Source organism: Primulina huaijiensis, chromosome 17, assembly GCF_012295235.1.
Source record: "Primulina huaijiensis isolate GDHJ02 chromosome 17, ASM1229523v2, whole genome shotgun sequence".
In the NCBI taxonomy this organism is placed as follows: Eukaryota; Viridiplantae; Streptophyta; class Magnoliopsida; order Lamiales; family Gesneriaceae; genus Primulina; species Primulina huaijiensis.
This window is the reverse complement of record NC_133322.1, coordinates 4,514,196-4,532,906: the sequence shown is the minus strand read 5'-3', so window position 1 is coordinate 4,532,906 and position 18,711 is coordinate 4,514,196. Positions and strand designations below refer to the sequence as shown.

Below are 18,711 nucleotides of genomic sequence, written 5' to 3'. Positions count from 1 at the left end.
AGTGATGACTGAAATTGGAGCACTATGGTAACAGGTAGGTGCAGAAAAACATACTATAAAATGCTAAAATCAACTACTTATGAGAATAATATAATATATAGTCTCAAATATCATATTATGCATCATTTTGGGTTAAATTTTCCTTCCAGATGCTAAAAGATAGTGTAAAAGAAGCCAAAGTCTGAGCACTCAAGGATAGAAGAACAAAAGGAGAATGATCAGTCAAATGTATTCAACTTTTATAGCTGAAAGGGAAAATTGAAAATCAGAACTATCACGTATCATCTGTCTATGACTATGGTTTGTACAAAAGATGGTACCTAAGCTATGCCTCCTGCCAGGCAGAGTGACTAAAGTTTATACCGGCGGGGGAAAACGTAAGGGTACTGTGTGCTATGTCAAGAAAGCTTCATCTGCTCAGTTTTTTTCTCCTTGGCTATCATCATTTTCATTTTTGCTGTGGATGTTCAAACTTTCCATTTGATCAAGATTTTCCAACTCAGATGATGCTTCATTGTTATATGGTAATGGATCGTCTTCATCAGACGCTTCTGAACCAATGTCTGACAACAAATCCGACTGCTGTGATTCTGAAGTGATGCTTATTTGATCAGATGGTGATGCATCATCAAGACTCTTGGCATCAGATTTCTGCTTCTCTGCGTCGTTCATGCGCTTGGCATAAGCTTCGAAGTTGAAATTATCCGTGCTATCCCCACCAAAGGCCGACTCCAGCTTCTTCTTGTCGAATAGTGTTTCCATTATCTTCATACTCTGGGGTTGGTCTGAGTACACAAACTTTACTTTCTTGTATGTCTTATGCTCGAGAAATGGTTTCACCATCTGCAATTTGAATTTGTTAAAAGATGAGTCCGTATAATGAAGTGTGTTTCACAGTTTCCCAAACAATGTAATTGACTTGATAAGATACACAGGATACAGAAAAAACTGTCGTGTGAACACAAAACACGATGAGAATATTGGAACTTACCATCCAAAAGGATTCAAATACTTTTGGGGGATTGTAGAGAATGGCAACGCCAAGTCTTTCAGGATAACGGTCCTGCAATATACGTGCTGTTTCTCGAGTTACCTTCACCGATATGCTACTAATGTTCCACTGTTGAAAGTCTATTAGCCATACCATCTGCTCTTCGCCTCCATTAATGCTCAATATGGCATTTTCCATGCAATAAACTAAGTACTTGATTTGCCCTTCTACAGAGTTTGTATTCTGATATAGGGATGTATCATGGCAAAAGAAGAAGATAAGCAGACATTTATAGAAGAAGAATAGAAGCTACACCACAGTAGTTTTTAACATAATTCTTTACCTCAAATCCAGGTCTCATGACAAGTACAGTCCTTCCAAAGTTATCAAGATAGTTGGCTTGGTAGAGTTTCCCTGTCTCAGCTTCACGAGCAACATCCTCCTGAATCAACAAAAATGATTCCGAATGCCCACATGAACAATAAGATTTGTGAACGGAAACTTAAATATTATTTCACTAAATGATACACAGACAAGAAAACAAGCAAAAACAAATTTCTCGCAGATAACATTAATGCAAAAATCTCAGTAAAACCAAACATCTAGCAGACAGATTTTGATACAACATAATATTTTTGTTTTCAATAATGTGACCTCCTCTGAAACGTTATTAATCCATATTTGGAATGGAAGCTTTCTAAGGATAATTGAACCAAAAAATAAACTGTGAGCAAGTAAGCAGCAGCAGTACCCATCGGATCTTCTCAGGCTTGTACTCCATACGCCACTTCAGGGTTTCTTTCAACATCTTGCTAGCTTTCTTTGTATTCCAGTTCCTTGCTTCAAGAAACCTTAATATTGATGCATCAGAACATTGCATCGGAATTTTGCTTGCAATAGGGCCAATTAATTTCCTAATCTCATTGATCTGCATTCAAAGTAGCAATCAATCGATCCACTCCAGGAAACTCCTGAGCATGAATGAGCCTCAAAGCATTTCACGATCAAATTTTCAATAAAGACCAAATCCCAACTTTTAGAAAGCTTTGTAAAATGAAAACAGTAGAAATGAACAACAGAATAAGCTTTTTCAGTTTCCAACTTCGTAAGATAGTACACAGTATCAAACACTTCGGTTGACTATGACTCATAAATAAAGTTTCATTAATCTTTAGACTTTAGAGAACCCTCACCATCTTGATCCAGCCTCAATTTTTACAGATCATTCATATTGAATTCATTATCAAGTTCTTTACTAAGCATATCTGCATGTTTCAACTTCTCTTGAATGAAAACTAAACTCAGAAGGTGTGTATCCGTGAACTCCATTTAATCAAAGAAATAAAAGTACAATGGGATTCAAATATCATCGCACATTTTTGTCCTCTTAACCAAAAGCGTGTCAATGCAAGATATGTTGATTTTCACGATGAGTATTACTCAAGATAGCAACCTTTTATATCCACTAAACCATTAGTGCAAAAAAATCAAGAATCATTAGATTTCTGAAGAAAACCAGCCACGTACACTATAACATGTAAAAGAATCACTTACCTTATATTGTTCCTCTTCATGTGACAGAGTCTTTTCAGAACCACTCGCTCGCAGCTTCTTCAACGACATTTTTCTTCAACTTTCAGCAAAAATTATCTGAAGAATGCATAAATCTTTAACGTATTAAAAGATAACTAACTCAAAGCAGTGGACATTTAAAACTAACCATGCATTACAGAATCTCAGTTGGAAAAAATATTATATAAAACATTCTTCTACATTTCTTCCAAAACTAGGCATAATTCGAATCTTCAAACGGAAAAATCAAAATAAACTTTCAGTAACTACTGAATGTGTGCGTCTGCGAGTGATTTTACGTGAAAACCATTCCAAATATCCAATCCACCCTCGGAACCCACCAAGAACCCACATTCACACACACGGAAGCATGACTGAACGTCTGCTTCTGCTCGCTACTTCAAGCCGAAATGCATCATTTTACGATGAAACTCAAAATAATGCATGCGATCGTAGTAAAAATCCAGAGAAGGGATATCACAAATTCACAATCGATCAAATTTTTGAAGGAACAAAGGGAAAGATTCGTACCCAAATGAAGAAAAAACCTGAAGTAAGATGAAAATTTCTGACTGTGATCGCAAAAAATGAGAGGAAAAGGGAGAAAGGAATTTGGAAATGGAGTGTTTGGGTCTGTATAGGCGTTACCATGAGACAGTTTGTTGTTGCAGCAGTTAAGCTGACGTGTGGCAGCTGGCCACTCTATTTATCAAAATTGCATTTTGGTCCCTAATATGTCTTTGATTCCGTATCTGCCTCAATTTCACTAAGACTTTACAAAGAAAAGTAATGATCACCCTCATTCACCCCACAATCAAACGACACTATATTTTTTTTTCCCCAATATTTATTACAAGAAACTGAGATTCACGGCATGCAGCCTGCGACCTCAAACTGCAGCTGTCCGATACTTTTGTGATCAGATTCATCCTTAATCCAATGAATCGGATTCAACAACACATCATCTCCATTACCATTATTTAAGATTTGGAAAAAGTCATAAATTCTTTATTACAAAAGTGGTCACCAATTTGAATGAGAGACCGAATTGAAAGTTTGACACGAAAAAAGTAAGATCCCAGCTCTCCTTTTTCACATTCCCCCTTTCACGCCTACCCTTCATTCCTTCATACATTTTGATGTCGTGAGTACAGATTTACAAAACTCTTGATCGATCAGCAGAGGGAGGAAAAGAGAGTAAATTCAAAACCAAGAAAATACTGATACACGTTGTTGCTTTTTTTTTCCCCTCTTTCTGTTCTGCAAGATTGATCTTTGTTTCAATCTTTGGTATAGTTGGGTCTTCGCTCTTTTCCCTTTTCCGGGATTTTGTATCTTTATTTGTTTTGGGTTTCTCTAGTACTGGTTAAATATATCCGGCTCCTCTTAATTCTCATCCCATGTTTCTGAAAAGCAAGTTCTTGACCACTATGATTACTATTTTAGATTATGTGGCTTGATCTAATGATAATTATTATTGGGGTGTTATTGAATATTTTTTATATGAGAGATTTACAAGGAAACATTACTTTTTGAGAGATAGGATCGAAGATATTGGTATGGAATTATTGGAGATTGGAGTTAAAATGAGGAAAGGGGTGTTCTTTGTGATCAGAAGGTGTTTTAGATCAGCTTGTGATCATCCATTTCTTGTGGGTGTCTTGTGTTTCTTGATTTTTCTGTACAGATCATCTCCTTTTATTTTTTCATTGTTGGTGTCTGCATCTCCAGTGTTTGTGTGCACTGCTGTTTTACTTGGAACACTGTTAAGTTTTGGGCAATCGAACATACCTGAAATGGAAAGGGAAGAAAAAACAACTCATGAGGTTGTTTCGGTGAAAATGGGTATTTGTAAAGATGCTGCTGTTATTGATAAAAAAGAGAGTTATTATGGTGAAAAGGAAAGGGACGAAGGGGAACAGGTAAGGGAGCTTGGTGATGTTCATAGAGAGGATAGCTTGGATGATACTGCACCATTGATTGATGAACGATCGAAGGAAATTCAAAGAGAGAATGGTGAAATATGGGAAGCAAACAGAGAGTTAGGTGTTAATGAAGAGAGACTTAGTGATGAGGAAGCTGTGGAGAATCAGTATGCTTCGATTCCAAAGATGAATAATGATGAACATCTCCAATCGGATTATGAGAAATCAGAAGCAGATTCATTTGATTCAGAGAGGGTAAATGTAGATTCCTTGGATTCTCCTCCTCGCTCGCCTTGGAAACGAGTAGATGACCTGGAGGAAGAAGAGGGCGAAGAAGAGGAAGAAAATGACGCATTAGAATCTGGGTCTGATAAGGCTGAGAGTTCCTCTCCAGATGCTTCTATGGCTGACATAATACCAATGCTTGATGAGCTCCACCCTCTTCTTGATGAAGACACTCCACAACCTGATCATATGTCCCATGAAGGTTCTGATGCAGGATCCGAATCGTCTCCAAAATCTAGTATGAGCAGTGATGAGTCCGATGAAGGGACTGAAAATAACAAGGACTTGGAAGTTGCTGATGAGGATAATGAAGATGGCGAAGATGAAGATGATGTGCAAGGGGACGAACAGATAAAATCTGCCATTATGTGGACGGAAGAGGACCAAAAGAATCTCATGGATCTTGGGAGTTCGGAGATTGAAAGGAACCAGCGTTTGGAAAATTTAATTTTGAGGAGGAGAGCAAGAAAGAACATGAGTACGGTGACTGAAAGGAATTTGATAGACTTGGAAAGTTTTGATATTGGATTCAATATTGCTCCCATTTCAACGGCAAGAAAGAACCCGTTCGACCTTCCTCGTGATTCTTATGATAATATGGGGCTACCTCCAATTCCTGGTTCAGCTCCTTCAATTTTATTAGCAAGGCGGAACCCTTTCGACATTCCTTATGACTCAAGTGAAGAGAAGCCCAATCTTATGGGTGATGGATTTCAAGAGGAATTTATCACAGTTCAATCTAGAGAACCGTTCTTTCGGAGACATGAGAGCTTTAGTGCGGGACCATCGATCTTTGCACCAGCCAAGCAAGAGAGGCAAAATGCCAAATTGAGGCCTTACTTTGTGCCTGAGCAGATGGCTTCAGAAGAGTCCAGCTACTCACCGTTTCAACGGCAATCAAGTGAAGTAAGTGATTCAAAAGTGAGTTCAGTGCCTGAAACTGAGTCAATTGGTTCAGTTGAGGATATGGTAGAGAGGGGACTCTCAGAAGAAGACAATCCACCAGAACCAGAGGCAATTATTGGGACAAAAGAAGCCACTAAAGAGAGCTCTTCAGGAGACCCAGAACCAATTTCCAAGAGAGAAGACATCCCTGAAGCAGATACGCCTGGGGAACCGGAGTTGATCTCAACCATGGAGCATGTTTCTGAGCATGTTGGACATGGAAGCCAATCTTCGGAAGAAGACGAGCCACTAGAATTTGGCCGAATTGAGAAGAGAGATGTTGAACAAGATGAGCACAAATTTCAATCAGAGGATGCTGAAGATCATTATGAAGAAAGAGGTGTGGCTAAATCTTTGGAAGTCCAGGTTACTGGATATCATCCAAATTCTGAAACTGAACAGGTAGATAGTAGGGGTTCAAGCTCTTCATCGTTCTCAGAAGTTAGTGAAAGGGTGTTCAGTGAAACAGAAGGTGAACTGTCAATGTTGGAGGGAAGAAGTGATGGCTTTGCTGAAGATCCGGGAATTTCAACCCAGACTTCTGTGGGAAGTAATTTGCATGTCACATTAGTTGAAGGCATGCCACTCAGGGATCCCATTTATGATTTGAGTCCACCATCAGACAGGAAGAATTCCTCATCCTCTCTGTCTTCTTCACCATCAGACAGGAAGAATTCATCACCTGCGTCGGTCAAGCAGATTGTATATTTCGCAGAGAAAGAATCTGAAGAGAGCAGTGTGGAAATGGATGTTCCCAGTAACATTGAGATGTCACCTAAATCATCAAAGCCTCATTATGTCATTGAAAATGGATCAGGACAGACAGATATGGTTGAGATAAGAGAGCATGATAATGTAATCTTTGATTCCCCCAGAGTTGAGCAAAGATCGAGTTCATCTGTTAAAGCTTCTGTGGAGGAAAATCTTAAGGATAATCATATAAAAGGCCAAATCCCCTGTTCAACTTCTGATAAAAATATTCAAGGTGTGGTCGAATATTCTGAAGATAAAGGTCAACCAGAGGAGGAAAGGCATTTGCCAGTTTCTGAAATACGTACAGTTGAAATAAGTGCACCACTTATGGAGGGTCGGTTGACAGCAGATCTTTCCACTGCTGAGGAAGAAACTGCTGAATCACCAGCAGTCAGGAAGAATTTCTCATCCTTAATGTCTTCTCATGTGCATATGGAGTCTGATCTTTTGCCACCTGAATTGGTCAAGAAGATGGTATCTTTCACTGAGACGGAATCTGAAGGGAGCAGTCTGGAAATGAATGTTACCGGTAACTTTGAAATATCACCCAAATCAGCTGCATCTCATTCTGTAATTGAACATGAATTAGGACAGATAGATGTAGTTGAGATAAGAGAGCAAGATGATGAAATCTTTGATTCCTGTAGAGTTGAGCAGAGACTGAGTTCATCTGTTGAAGCTTCTGTGGAGGAAAATCTTAAGGATCGTCATACACAAGGTCAAGTCCCTACTTCAAGCTCTTGTGAAAATACTAATGGTGTGGTCAAAGATGAAGGTCTACTAGAGGAGGAAAAACATTTGGTGGTTCCTGAAAAACAAACAGTGAAAATCCATATGCCACTTATGGAGGGTCGGTCGACAGCAGATCATTCAATCTCCGAGGAAGGAACTGCTCAATCACCAAATTCTGATGGTGATGTTTACCACGAAGCGAATGAGAAGTTGATATCTACACCTTCTGCTGAAGGAAATGTGTCTTTCTTGGATGGTAGTACAATACACGAAAGGACCTTTGAGCATGTCAACGAAGTGCGGGTAAGTTAAATTTGTATGAACACTCTGTTTTTCTTTCTTGTTTATTATAATTGAGCCTAGTGATATAAAATCCAATGAACTAAAATTTGTATGATTTGCTTTTAAGGATCTCAATAATTGCTTTACATGTTCGGTTGATTTCTATAATAAATTTGTCATTACTCGGAGTTGTTAGTTCTGTGCGTTCTTAAGACGGAAATCCAGTAAGCATGTTTCAGATCAAACTCCTTGTATTAGTTCGTTTATGACTAAAAAGTGGATTATTGACCATGAGTTGAACTCTAGAATGCAAAAGTAATGAAATTCATAGATATTCAATCCATGCAAAGGAAAAATGATTTAGTCGCCTTCTTACATTATTATTTGATTTCAACATGTTTATATTGAGGATGGGCAGTTTGTTTTTTATCGCAAGGATGGGCAGTTAAATGTGCTTATCTCAGGTAATTAGGATATTACGGATTGTGAGATTCATTTATTTCCAGAAGATGTAGTAGAAAGATAAATTAGGAAAGAAACATGTCATAGTTCTGCTTGCAAACATGTAATTCGATTCGTTCAGACATGAATACGCTAACATGTCTTGGTGGATTACATATTTTTGTTGACTTGGTTAGACTTCCACCTTTTCTTGGTTATCAGGTGATAATATTTTGTCTATACTTTCACTATTTCCCGATCTTGCTTTTGATAGAATATGTTGACACCATTGTAGCTGATGATTTTGTGAGATTAAGTGTGACAAGAAATATGCGTAACGTATGTCGACTTTGCTTTTGGTGTAGAACAGCATTGTATTGTCTTGATATTAGTTTTATTTTAGGTTCAGAAGGTACCAAACTACCAATCAAGATTTAGTTACTCTATTCGGTTTATTTTTGGTTCCAAGAAGAAAAAATGTTTTCCTGAATTGTTGACATGACCTTATTTTTCGAAGTAATAATTTAGCGTAGTCATAGGAAATGTCTTTTCTTGGCATTATGATGTTCTTTACATGCTTACGGTTATTATTTTTCGATACATTTACATGGATATGCTCGTCTGTAAAAACTGATTATCTTGTTTGACACAATGCAGGTTCCAAATACACCAGTTGGATCATTTGAGGACCGGCAGAGAATACAGATTCTGAATATCGATGAGCTTGATCAAAAGATTTCAGAGAATCTCAACTCTCCATTAAGTCCCGATTTTGTTTCCATACCATCCATGTCTTCTGGGGCAGCTAGTCCTCATGTTGAAATGCAGACGATAATTGAAGAGGATGATGAAATCAAGGACATTGATGAAGAATTATTGTCGGAATTAGATAGTGTCGGGGACTTTACTGTTAAAAAATGGGGACCTGCCTCAGATGAATTCGAGAAACATGAAATTGTGGCTTCTGCACATCGTGATGAAACAAGCACCTCGAGAGTTGTTCAGGTTAACCCTTTTGAAACGAGTAAAGTAGAAAATGCAATTCATTCTAATTCGAAGGAAGAGATTGATGTACATGAGGACCTAGATTGTATTTCAGAGCTACAAACACGGGATACTGGTGTAGCTGAAAGTATTAATGTCTCAAATGAAGAGTTCGATGAAAGAGATGACCATGACTCGCCTGATAAAAAAATGACCAAAGAAAATACAATATTTTCCGAGGGATATGAAGATACGAGTTTTGGGATTTCTCGAGTTGACACAGAAATCATCAAGGACGCCGATCTTCTAGCCAAGAAGGATGAATTGGCATCTCTGGAGACTGAAGCCAGAGATGGGTCTCCCGAGACATCCTCTCACGTTGATATACATACAACGTCTGTAATGCCTGAAACTGAAGCTCGAACTACTGAAGATGTTGGTTTGATGTTTAAGAAAACAGATGACAAGGAGATCGAGAAATCTGTTGTTTCGGATCAACCTCATTCTGAGCTGGTAACTGGAGAAACCATAGGTGAGCAAGGGACACTGCAAGTTAAGATGGGCTTCACTAATGAGATGCCAGTGATTGATATCAGACTGGTTGAGGATGCTACTTTGGATCACAAGCTAGTTAATTATGTCACCATAGACAATTGTGTCCTTCCTGAATATGAAGATCACCGTCTGCACGTGATTGGTGTGAGAGAAACACACGGAATCTCTTCAGATTCGCATGTTGCACAAGCCATTTCTCCAGAAGGTACTAGTTTACCTCAAAAGCTAGTGCTAGATGGTAACATCGAGGAACAGCTGAAGCCAAAAACAGATGATGGACCAGTGGAAGTCAAGGCAGATAAAGCAAATATGTGTCTCAATAACGAGCCTATTGTAGAAGACATAAGATCTGCTGATACCAAAAAGTCAGACCACAATGTTGAAGTTTGTGAAGACGTGCATTCAATTGAATCTATCAAATGTAAGGTTAAGATTTCTAAAAGCCGACGCTCAAGTTCAAGCTCTAGTTCTGAATCAAGTTCAAGTGATTCCGATATGGAATGAGAATCGAGATCACCCTCATGCTTTTCATTGATCCCATTTGCAATTTCATTACTATATGGTTTTTTTTGCAAGATTTTTGCTTTCTTCAAGAACGAGTTTCATTGATTTTCTTGAAGGTTCGAGGTTTGGTGAGGTTTCATCTTTCTGAGTTTGCAGTTTTTGAGGTTTGGTGAGTGAAAACAGTGTGGACCTATGATCAACCACTGTGGGTTCTGTAAAATATGTTCACCTATCCTGAATTTATTCATCCATCTAGGCTAATTTGTTTCAGTTTTTTTGAAAGTTTGGCATTGTATACTGTAATATTTTATATATACTAGGAATGTACACGTACGATGCACGTAGGTGACTAATAATGAAAAATATAATCACAAGAATTAGATAATGTTTAAAGTCGTTTGAATAACATCATTTTATAAGTATTTATCAATATAAATATATCAAAAAATAATATATAAAAATACATGATGACAATAAATCATATATATTTACTTATTTATATGAGATTTTCAATCCGCGTGTGACATAATACAAATCTCTTAAATGATAAATCAGTAAAAATATTTTTCATTCAAATATCATTCAAAATGAAAAAAACAATAAAAATAAAATTAACAGAATAATGAATTTTACCAAAATCAAAACTAAAATTTACTTAAATAGAGTACACATAGACTATCGTCAAATAAAATTCTCTTAAGTTACTAAATTATCATAATAATGTTAAAATAAAATCATTAAACTTGTTATTAAGGTAAATATCACTTTTGCTTTTGCTAACTTTTAACACATTGCGGATTTTATTTAATTTCAATGTTTTTTTAGAATACATATTATAGATAATTAATTTTATATCAGAATCAATCATTTATAAATTAATATTGGTGATTAATAATTTAAGAGAAATAAAATTTTAACATAATACCACTCAAATAAATATATATAGTAAAAAACATATATAAATAAAATAATATGTAATACTCAGTTAAAAATTTTATATGTAAAATTGTAATATATAAAAAATGATAATAAACTATAAATAAAATTCATATTTATTATAAGGATTATATTGATTAAATTTTTTTAAAAGATTATATCATAAATTTAGTTTAAAATTTAGAGAGAAAAAAAAAAGAAAAATGTGTATTAATGTCCAAATATATCTAAGATTGACAATGAATCACAAAAATTGACTAAGAAACATAAATAAATAATTTTTTTTACATAAAATTTAGAAAATAAAAAAGAGTGTGAATTAATGTCCAAATCTATCTAAGATGGACAATGAATCACAAAAATAAATCCTTAAAAAGACATTAATTTAATTTGTTAACTTAAATGAACAAGGAAATGTAAAAAAATAAATTTTTTGGCATAAAATTTAGGAAATAAGGAGGAATGTGTATTAATGTCCAAATTCATTTAAGATTGATAATGAATTACAAAAAAAAAACCCTTAAGATAACTTAATAATTTAATTGGTCAACTTAAATGAACAAGGACATATAAAGAAATTCACAGTTGAAGTGGTATATATATATTATCTATAATGACAAATTGAGTGCAGTTTTTATGTGCAATATCGACCCATATAAAAGTCTTCCTTGTTCAAAATTGTTCTGGTTTTCTTTTTCAAGCTTCTAATTCTGAGAAGTTCACTAAATACTCCAAAGAGCAGTCCTCTTAAGAGGAACATATGCAGTGCCGTCTTGCTTCCCCCGAATCAAGTTTCCTATTGTCATCAGGAAGTCATGGGTTAACATTCATGAAACCATATACTGTATCGAAAGATATACCCGATCCAGTTAGCACTTTGGTGGGGGTGACAGCGAAGAAAAAACTTGTCAACATAGGCAAATAAAATATAAAATAGTAATCCAATTAGGTAGTAGGGCAGTGTTACAGATTTCAACATATTTCGTAGTTGACTACACAGGTAACTACAAGAAGCTTGCAGCGGCAAATACATCAAAACGTAACATAGCAGGACTATTTAAGGAGAGAAGGCACAATTTGAAAGAACAAATTAGTAATAAAGTTCCCACTTCTTTACGAGCAGTTCGTGTCATAGCTTGCAAGTCCCAACAGCTCTGGACCTTCCAGACGAGGGTTGTTCTCAAAGCTGAAATGGCAAATGACAAGTTACAAAAACCAAAGTAAGGTCACGGGAAAACAATGGAAGAGAAGGGTACCAAATGTTTCAACTGAAAAGTTGAGAGGAATTTATGAACCCAACAGAACCAGATACAAGTATGCGGAAGCAAGAATGAAAATGCATATCTAAGCAATGTTACGAACGAAATATCTCACTTGTTTAAAGGAATGTGCTCAAATGGTCCAGTTGTAGGTATTGTACCACACAAGTTATTATTTGATACATCCCTGAAAAATATGAAAATACTTAGAAACCATATTTCATAATATAACATGCCAAAGATATAAGCAGTAATACAATCAGAAGAACTTACACAACTTTCAAGCTAGATATGTTAGTGAGTGCCCTTGTGATTGGACCGGTTAGCTGATTATCATTAAGACGCCTGTTGAAGTATACCAAAGTTTATTTATTGGTCATAAAGAATGAAAGTAGTTTGCATATTCATGCCAGATATGCAAGTACACACAACACAAGGCGGGACTGGAAGAGAGGGATGAATTTAGTATCTATCAGAACATTGATTTTTGATGCTACTGAACATCACTCAAATCAGAAATGTATAAGAAGCTCAAAAGAAGCCAACTTTATCCGTGCCACTCCCCACCACCAAATCCATCAAGAACCCTCTGGATAGAAAAATGTCATGAAGTAAGCTCAAACTTACAGAAAGACTAGGGATTTCAAATTTCCCAATGATGGAGGTATTGTTCCTGAGATATTGTTGTTGTAAAGATCCAAACTTATTAAACTCTTCAAGTTACCAATCTCAGATGGAATTGTCCCTTGAATGTTATTTTTGTAAAGTTCCCTGCAATATCAAAAAGTCTGTTAAAGGAATGCTAATGAGTATCAACATGAGAACAAAACAAAAGATCTTTTAACAACAAACGATTTTCTGAATAGACGTAAAAATATATGCATGCTGCAAGCAAGCACAGATCATGGACAAACATTTCATGCAAAAAATTAAGCAATGTTCACACAAGTGCATCTGCCAGTAAGCAACAGAACGAAAGAGTTGTATGATACTTACAAATACTGGAGATGTTCAAGTTTCCCAAGCTCAGGCACCAGGTGACCAGACAAATTCGAGTTGCCGAGGTCCCTATCCATGTAATAACCATATTGTAATTTTCGACAGAACATAAATCATGTAAGAAAAGCCCCAAATCCAATTAAACAGGGACATCGAAAAGTGGGAACAAACATCATAAGAATATGATTTTCTCCACTATTCCATTTAGTAACACCATTTTTAACAATATTTATCTTTCTGTTTTCCCCGCTTGAGGGTCTCCATACAACTGTCTTTGTTGTATGATGACTTACTCAAATGTCATGCTCCGAACTCCATGGGGTCCAGATCGGTGAGAACTTTATGCTATTTTAATTTTTTTGGTGGGAACTCCAATTTTTTGATATTCAACATACATATGCATGTCATGACATCAACATTTCACATAGATGGAGATTTTGAGATTATTATAGTTCATAAAAAATGGGTCTTGTACTTGCTAGCATGATAAAATGCACTTTTTTAGTAACCACACTCTGAATTTCTTCCTACTCAATGAGGATCTAACAGAAGGATCTTGAATTGCTAGCTAGAGGTAAACATTTGTATTGTATCATTACCGCATTTCAACAACACTGATGCAAAGACATGTGCACAAATCATAGGTGCTCATAGAATGAGTTCACTGAATAACACACAACCTAAATTCTCTAGGTTTGCACTTGGATATAATGATTCAATTTGGATGAATGAATTCGATTTAGGAGAGCTTTCAATAATGAATTTGAATTGAATCTCTCTTTGATTGATCAATGTGTGATATTCCGAATCCTCATTACTAATGGAATCCAAATGATCTCTGGATTGATCAGAAGATCCTTTCGGTTGGCTAGAATCCGTTACTTGAACGAAACTAGATCTTGTGGAATCATATTGAATATTTGACGATACATTCCGTACCTTTCTAAAAAACCGATCCTTGTTTACCAACCACACATTGTCTAACCAAATCAAATTCTCTCTCGATACGTTCCTCAAAAAATCCGATTCGTGCGGATTCTTCCCCCAACTAACGAAGGGATTTTGGCGGAATTTCCACATATGAAATTGAGCACAATTTTGCNTAGTTCTCCACCATTAATTCACAGGATCCAAGATAACATTGTCGATGCTTTTGGTTGGTGGACCAAATTTTGGCAGATCTTGAGATTCGGAAACTTATGCAGTTTCAATCTACTACAGCACAAGACAAACGATCCATCTACATTAGACGTCATGAGGTATATTCTTTTCATGTACGGTTCTATGTACGTTTCACAAAGCATTATTGTCAATTTTGTTTTTGTTCTGGTTTCATGAAAATGCCTGCACACTTTAGGTCACATAACTAAAAAAACACTCAATAAAAACATGTAAACTACTTTATGATCAGAGCGAGCCACCTGCAGCAAACAAAACAATCTTTCCTAGGATAACTTTCTGAAGGCATGATCATTTGAATCCATGGCCACCATATTCACCTCACTTCCAGAGTACACTTTAAAGGAAAACAACCATTCACCTGGATCTATTAATGCCTAAATGAATTCACGAAATCTCAAGCACGGCTAACCAATTTGCTAAAGCAATTAGCTTTAGAACAAATAGCAGTATCCATTTCCTTTTTCCTTTTGCACTTCATTTATTCATTAATTTCTAACAATAAATAGAATCAATACCAAAGAAAAAACAAAAGTTACCAGGCAATCAAAACCACTAAGCTTCACTTTGAAATTCAGAACAAAAATCCACCTAAAAATTTCGAAAACGTTAAATATATAAAAACTTCAAGAAACTTGACAGGTACATACAACCGAGTGACGCGGTTATCTTGGTTGCAAGTGACGTGAAAGTAGGTACAAGGGTTCACGAGGTTCGGATCCCAGCTCTGGAGCACTTTATCAGGATCGGACAAGCTCCGGCGTAGTGCGTGCAGCGCGTCGCCCTCCGAATTCCCAAGTGCTTCCTGTACGATTACTGATGATGAAAACACCATAGTTAGGGCTACAAACAACAAAAAATCCCTCCCTTCAGCCATGGATCCCCTGATTTGAGCTCTGATCGCTCGGAAGGGATTGATTTTGCCTGTGAAGATTAGTTGCAGAGTTAGTGCGAATGATTGATGTGTGAAAGCAAATTTTTGGTGGACAGGAAGTTGGGTTTGTGTTATTTCCATAATATATTATAGTTACTGTGTGTGTACGGTTTTTTTTATAATTATCGAGGGCTTAAAGTGAAATTTAACAAATTATCGAGGGACTAAGGTGTTATTTGAATAATTGTCATTTGNTAGGGCTACAAACAACAAAAAATCCCTCCCTTCAGCCATGGATCCCCTGATTTGAGCTCTGATCGCTCGGAAGGGATTGATTTTGCCTGTGAAGATTAGTTGCAGAGTTAGTGCGAATGATTGATGTGTGAAAGCAAATTTTTGGTGGACAGGAAGTTGGGTTTGTGTTATTTCCATAATATATATATATACTATATTATTAAGATTGAGAGTGTAGTTTACCTATTTTAGAAGATATTAAAATATTTAATTGCATAATTATCTATTTTATCTTATTAAAAATTTTTTCAAGTCATCCATATTTTACGTAGAAAAAATCTAAACAAAACTTTNAAAAAAACAAAAAGTTTTTTGTAATTTAAAAAACATAAAAACAAAATTGTAATTGTGATATAAAATAAGGGCAAAATCGGAAAATCAAAAACAGACCAATGTTTTTTGTCTCTATTAGGGAGATTCTTAATATATAGTAATAGATATATACTATATTATTAAGATTGAGAGTGTAGTGTAACTATTTTAGAGAACACCAAAATATTTAATTTCATAATTATCTATTTTATCTTACTAAAAATTTCTTCAAGTCACCCATATTTTACGTAGAAAAAATCTATACAAAACTTCATTTTTAAATCGAAGAACTCTTCTAAATTGAAAATAATTTCGCGTTAATTTTTTAATATTATTTGATCAAATTAAAAATAATAATAATACATGCAACGCGTGTGCATCTTTTACTAATATATGTGTGTGTGTACCCACACACGTTAACACGGGATTTCTTTAAAATTAAATAATGATAATAATAAATAAATAAATTTACTAAATATGATTGTTTTCATTATTTAAATAAACAAAAACTAATAAGATTGCAAAAAAATAATAACAAATATATGAAATAAATCAATAATAAAAATAGTAATACCAGTTAATAATTTAAAAATTAACGAGAATTTGTAAAAAAAAAATTAAATATATTTAAGAAAAAAAAAGTAAAAAAATTATCAAATAAATAAATAAAATCAATTACAACAAATTTATTGCTAAAAACCAAATAATTTTTTTTACGGCTGAAAAATTATATATTTATAAAATAAATTTTGATTCATTTTGGTTTGTATTTTTTTTCAATCTAAACTTTGAATCCAACCAAGATTTTTTTTAACTAATTTTAAAATGATCAACTAAAACTATCCAAAACAACGTATTGGTTTTGTTCACCGGATCAGTTTCTGCTCAACTATAGACAATATTTAATAGAATTGTTCGTTTTGACTATGTTCCCAAATGCATATAAAGTTCGGGAATAAAATCAAAATAGTTTAAATAAGGAAAATTTCATTTTCATTATATTTTTTTTGTGCTAAGTATATTTGCTAAAAAGTAGATATCTTGTGAGACGGTCTCACGAATCTTTATCTGTGAGACGGATCAACCCTACCGATATTCACAATAAAAAGTAATACTCTTAGCATAAAAAATAATATTTTTTATGGATGACACAAATAAAAAATATGTCTCACAAAATACTACTCTTGAGACCGTCTGAAATAAATTTTTATCTTTGCAAAATTAGCTTTTATAAAAAGACTATTATTTGTCAACATCATTATTATATGAATGTATAGTAGACTAGGCTATTGACTTGGACTCGTAAAATTCTTTTTTGGATTGGATGTTTGGAGGAATTAAACTTGCCCCGTCAAGAAGGCAGTTGCTTTCTACCCATCTTCCACGATTTTTATAGGATTTTTCCATACAAATTAAATATTATTAAATTAAATTTGAATTTTATGAAATATTTTATCATTAAATTCAACAAATAATCTCACTAATTTGATTGTCAGTGAAAATGTCGATCATAAACTAATATTTAATTTAATTCATACCAAAACATGTCTAGTAAACAGAGCAAATGTGTTAAAATCCAAAATAAGAACTAAAATTTCTGCAAACAAGAGTCGAATGACACATTACACGAGATAAAGGAAGATTCCACTTATAGTAGGGATGAGAACATCACTTGGCCATCATAATTTTCACGAATTCTTCATAATTAATTTGGCCATCGCCATCGACATCTGCCTCCCGGATCATCTCATCGACCTCCTCATCGGTCAGCTTCTCACCGAGGTTCGTCATCACATGACGGAGCTCAGCAGCAGAGATGAAACCATTCTGATCCTTGTCGAAAACACGGAACGCTTCTTTAAGCTCCTCCTCAGAATCGGTGTCCTTCATCTTCCTAGCCATGAGATTCAAGAACTCTGGGAAGTCGATGGTTCCATTACCGTCAGCATCCACCTCGTTGATCATGTCTTGAAGCTCAGCCTCCGTAGGATTCTGCCCCAGGGATCTCATCACGGTACCAAGCTCCTTTGTCGTGATGCAGCCTATACAACAAAACACAGACACTTGCAATGCTGAAGGCAGTAACAACATTCTTACCTACCATATACTACGGAACTAATTGCACATTAAATTCAGATTACCTAAATCTAGTTATTACAAGAAAGAAAATCCAGTTATGGATAATGGATATATTAAATTCCAGGATATGGTCCCAAGTGTAAATGGAGAATAGATGAAAACTCCGATAACAATGAAATAAGGCTATCATTCCAAGTACTAGTAAAAGTGGCAACAAACCCGTGTCATTTCGTGTCGGATATTTGATGAACATATACCAAATACTTTTACAGGCTTATGTAAACATATCCATCAGCAAGTGAAATATGGTACTACTACATTTTTTGCAGAAACTACAAGTTAAACATGCACAACCATTTAATCTCCCTACATCTCTTCATTTCTTCTATAAATATCAGATCCCAACCAAAACCTATCATTCTGAATCAAAGGAGAGGACACCCATTATCATATAAAGTCTAAAGCTACTTCCAAAGAGAGTAAACACGAGCTTCGAGCAATTTTAATTTCAAGTTTTTTGTTCTTTATAGAACTGTGTATACTGTAGCTAAGCATAATAGTTTTCTAAATCACGGTATCCCAGCGGTTTGCCATTCATCCCCGAATCTTTGCTTGCGTATCGGCTGGTAAATTTGGATGCAGCAGCCATGTTTAGTTTGACCTGAGCTCAACCTATTTCAGAAGTCCACACTCACTCACAAAGTATTAGAGTTTCATGCTATGCTCAGGCTGCTTCAATAAACACCACAGAATTCACATATAAAAGCATCAATCATACCACATGTCTAAAAGTCCCAAAAAAAAAAAAAA

At 35.3% G+C, this 18,711-nt stretch overlaps 4 protein-coding genes across 4 annotated transcripts; 1 reads left to right on the top strand and 3 right to left on the bottom strand.

The window, feature by feature from the left end:
• Window positions 1–160: 160 nt before the first annotated feature.
• On the bottom strand, window positions 161–2,642 carry LOC140963628 (uncharacterized). Its single transcript, XM_073423018.1, has 5 exons — window positions 2,546–2,642; window positions 1,743–1,919; window positions 1,335–1,433; window positions 992–1,234; window positions 161–843 (listed from the first exon to the last, which is right to left on the bottom strand). The coding sequence occupies exons 1-5, from the start codon at window positions 2,612–2,614 to the stop codon at window positions 418–420; spliced, it is 1,014 nt and encodes a 337-aa protein (XP_073279119.1). The 5' UTR covers window positions 2,615–2,642; the 3' UTR covers window positions 161–417.
• Window positions 2,643–3,436: 794 nt separating this feature from the next.
• On the top strand, window positions 3,437–10,230 carry LOC140963167 (uncharacterized). The gene is made up of 2 exons (XM_073422433.1): window positions 3,437–7,506; window positions 8,584–10,230. The coding sequence occupies exons 1-2, from the start codon at window positions 4,123–4,125 to the stop codon at window positions 9,967–9,969; spliced, it is 4,770 nt and encodes a 1,589-aa protein (XP_073278534.1). The 5' UTR covers window positions 3,437–4,122; the 3' UTR covers window positions 9,970–10,230.
• A 1,597-nt stretch (window positions 10,231–11,827) lies between these two features.
• Window positions 11,828–15,350, bottom strand: LOC140963393 (leucine-rich repeat protein 1-like). Its single transcript, XM_073422696.1, has 6 exons — window positions 14,993–15,350; window positions 13,161–13,232; window positions 12,792–12,935; window positions 12,438–12,509; window positions 12,280–12,351; window positions 11,828–12,091 (listed from the first exon to the last, which is right to left on the bottom strand). Exons 1-6 carry the CDS (start codon window positions 15,217–15,219, stop codon window positions 12,019–12,021), a joined length of 660 nt encoding a protein of 219 aa, XP_073278797.1. The 5' UTR covers window positions 15,220–15,350; the 3' UTR covers window positions 11,828–12,018.
• Window positions 15,351–17,324: 1,974 nt separating this feature from the next.
• On the bottom strand, window positions 17,325–18,693 carry LOC140963312 (calmodulin-2/4). Its single transcript, XM_073422599.1, has one exon. The coding sequence runs from the start codon at window positions 17,911–17,913 to the stop codon at window positions 17,491–17,493; it is 423 nt and encodes a 140-aa protein (XP_073278700.1). The 5' UTR covers window positions 17,914–18,693; the 3' UTR covers window positions 17,325–17,490.
• Between the last annotated feature and the right edge of the window lie 18 nt (window positions 18,694–18,711).

Excerpts from the sequence above, each read along its gene's own strand:
- LOC140963167 (XM_073422433.1), top strand. The coding sequence starts at position 4,123 with ATGGAATTATTGGAGATTGGAGTTAAAATGAGGAAAGGGGTGTTCTTT. Across the intron at positions 7,507-8,583 it reads AGCATGTCAACGAAGTGCGG|GTTCCAAATACACCAGTTGG; the intron begins GTAAGTTAAATT and ends GACACAATGCAG.
- LOC140963393 (XM_073422696.1), bottom strand. The coding sequence starts at position 15,219 with ATGGCTGAAGGGAGGGATTTTTTGTTGTTTGTAGCCCTAACTATGGTG. Across the intron at positions 13,233-14,992 it reads GATAACCGCGTCACTCGGTT|GGACCTCGGCAACTCGAATT; the intron begins GTATGTACCTGT and ends TTACATGGATAG. Across the intron at positions 12,510-12,791 it reads TTGAAATCCCTAGTCTTTCT|GCGTCTTAATGATAATCAGC; the intron begins GTAAGTTTGAGC and ends ATACTTCAACAG.
- LOC140963628 (XM_073423018.1), bottom strand. The coding sequence starts at position 2,614 with ATGTCGTTGAAGAAGCTGCGAGCGAGTGGTTCTGAAAAGACTCTGTCA. Across the intron at positions 1,920-2,545 it reads ATGAAGAGGAACAATATAAG|ATCAATGAGATTAGGAAATT; the intron begins GTAAGTGATTCT and ends CTTTGAATGCAG. Across the intron at positions 1,235-1,334 it reads TCATGAGACCTGGATTTGAG|AATACAAACTCTGTAGAAGG; the intron begins GTAAAGAATTAT and ends TCCCTATATCAG.
- LOC140963312 (XM_073422599.1), bottom strand. The coding sequence starts at position 17,913 with ATGTTGTTACTGCCTTCAGCATTGCAAGTGTCTGTGTTTTGTTGTATA.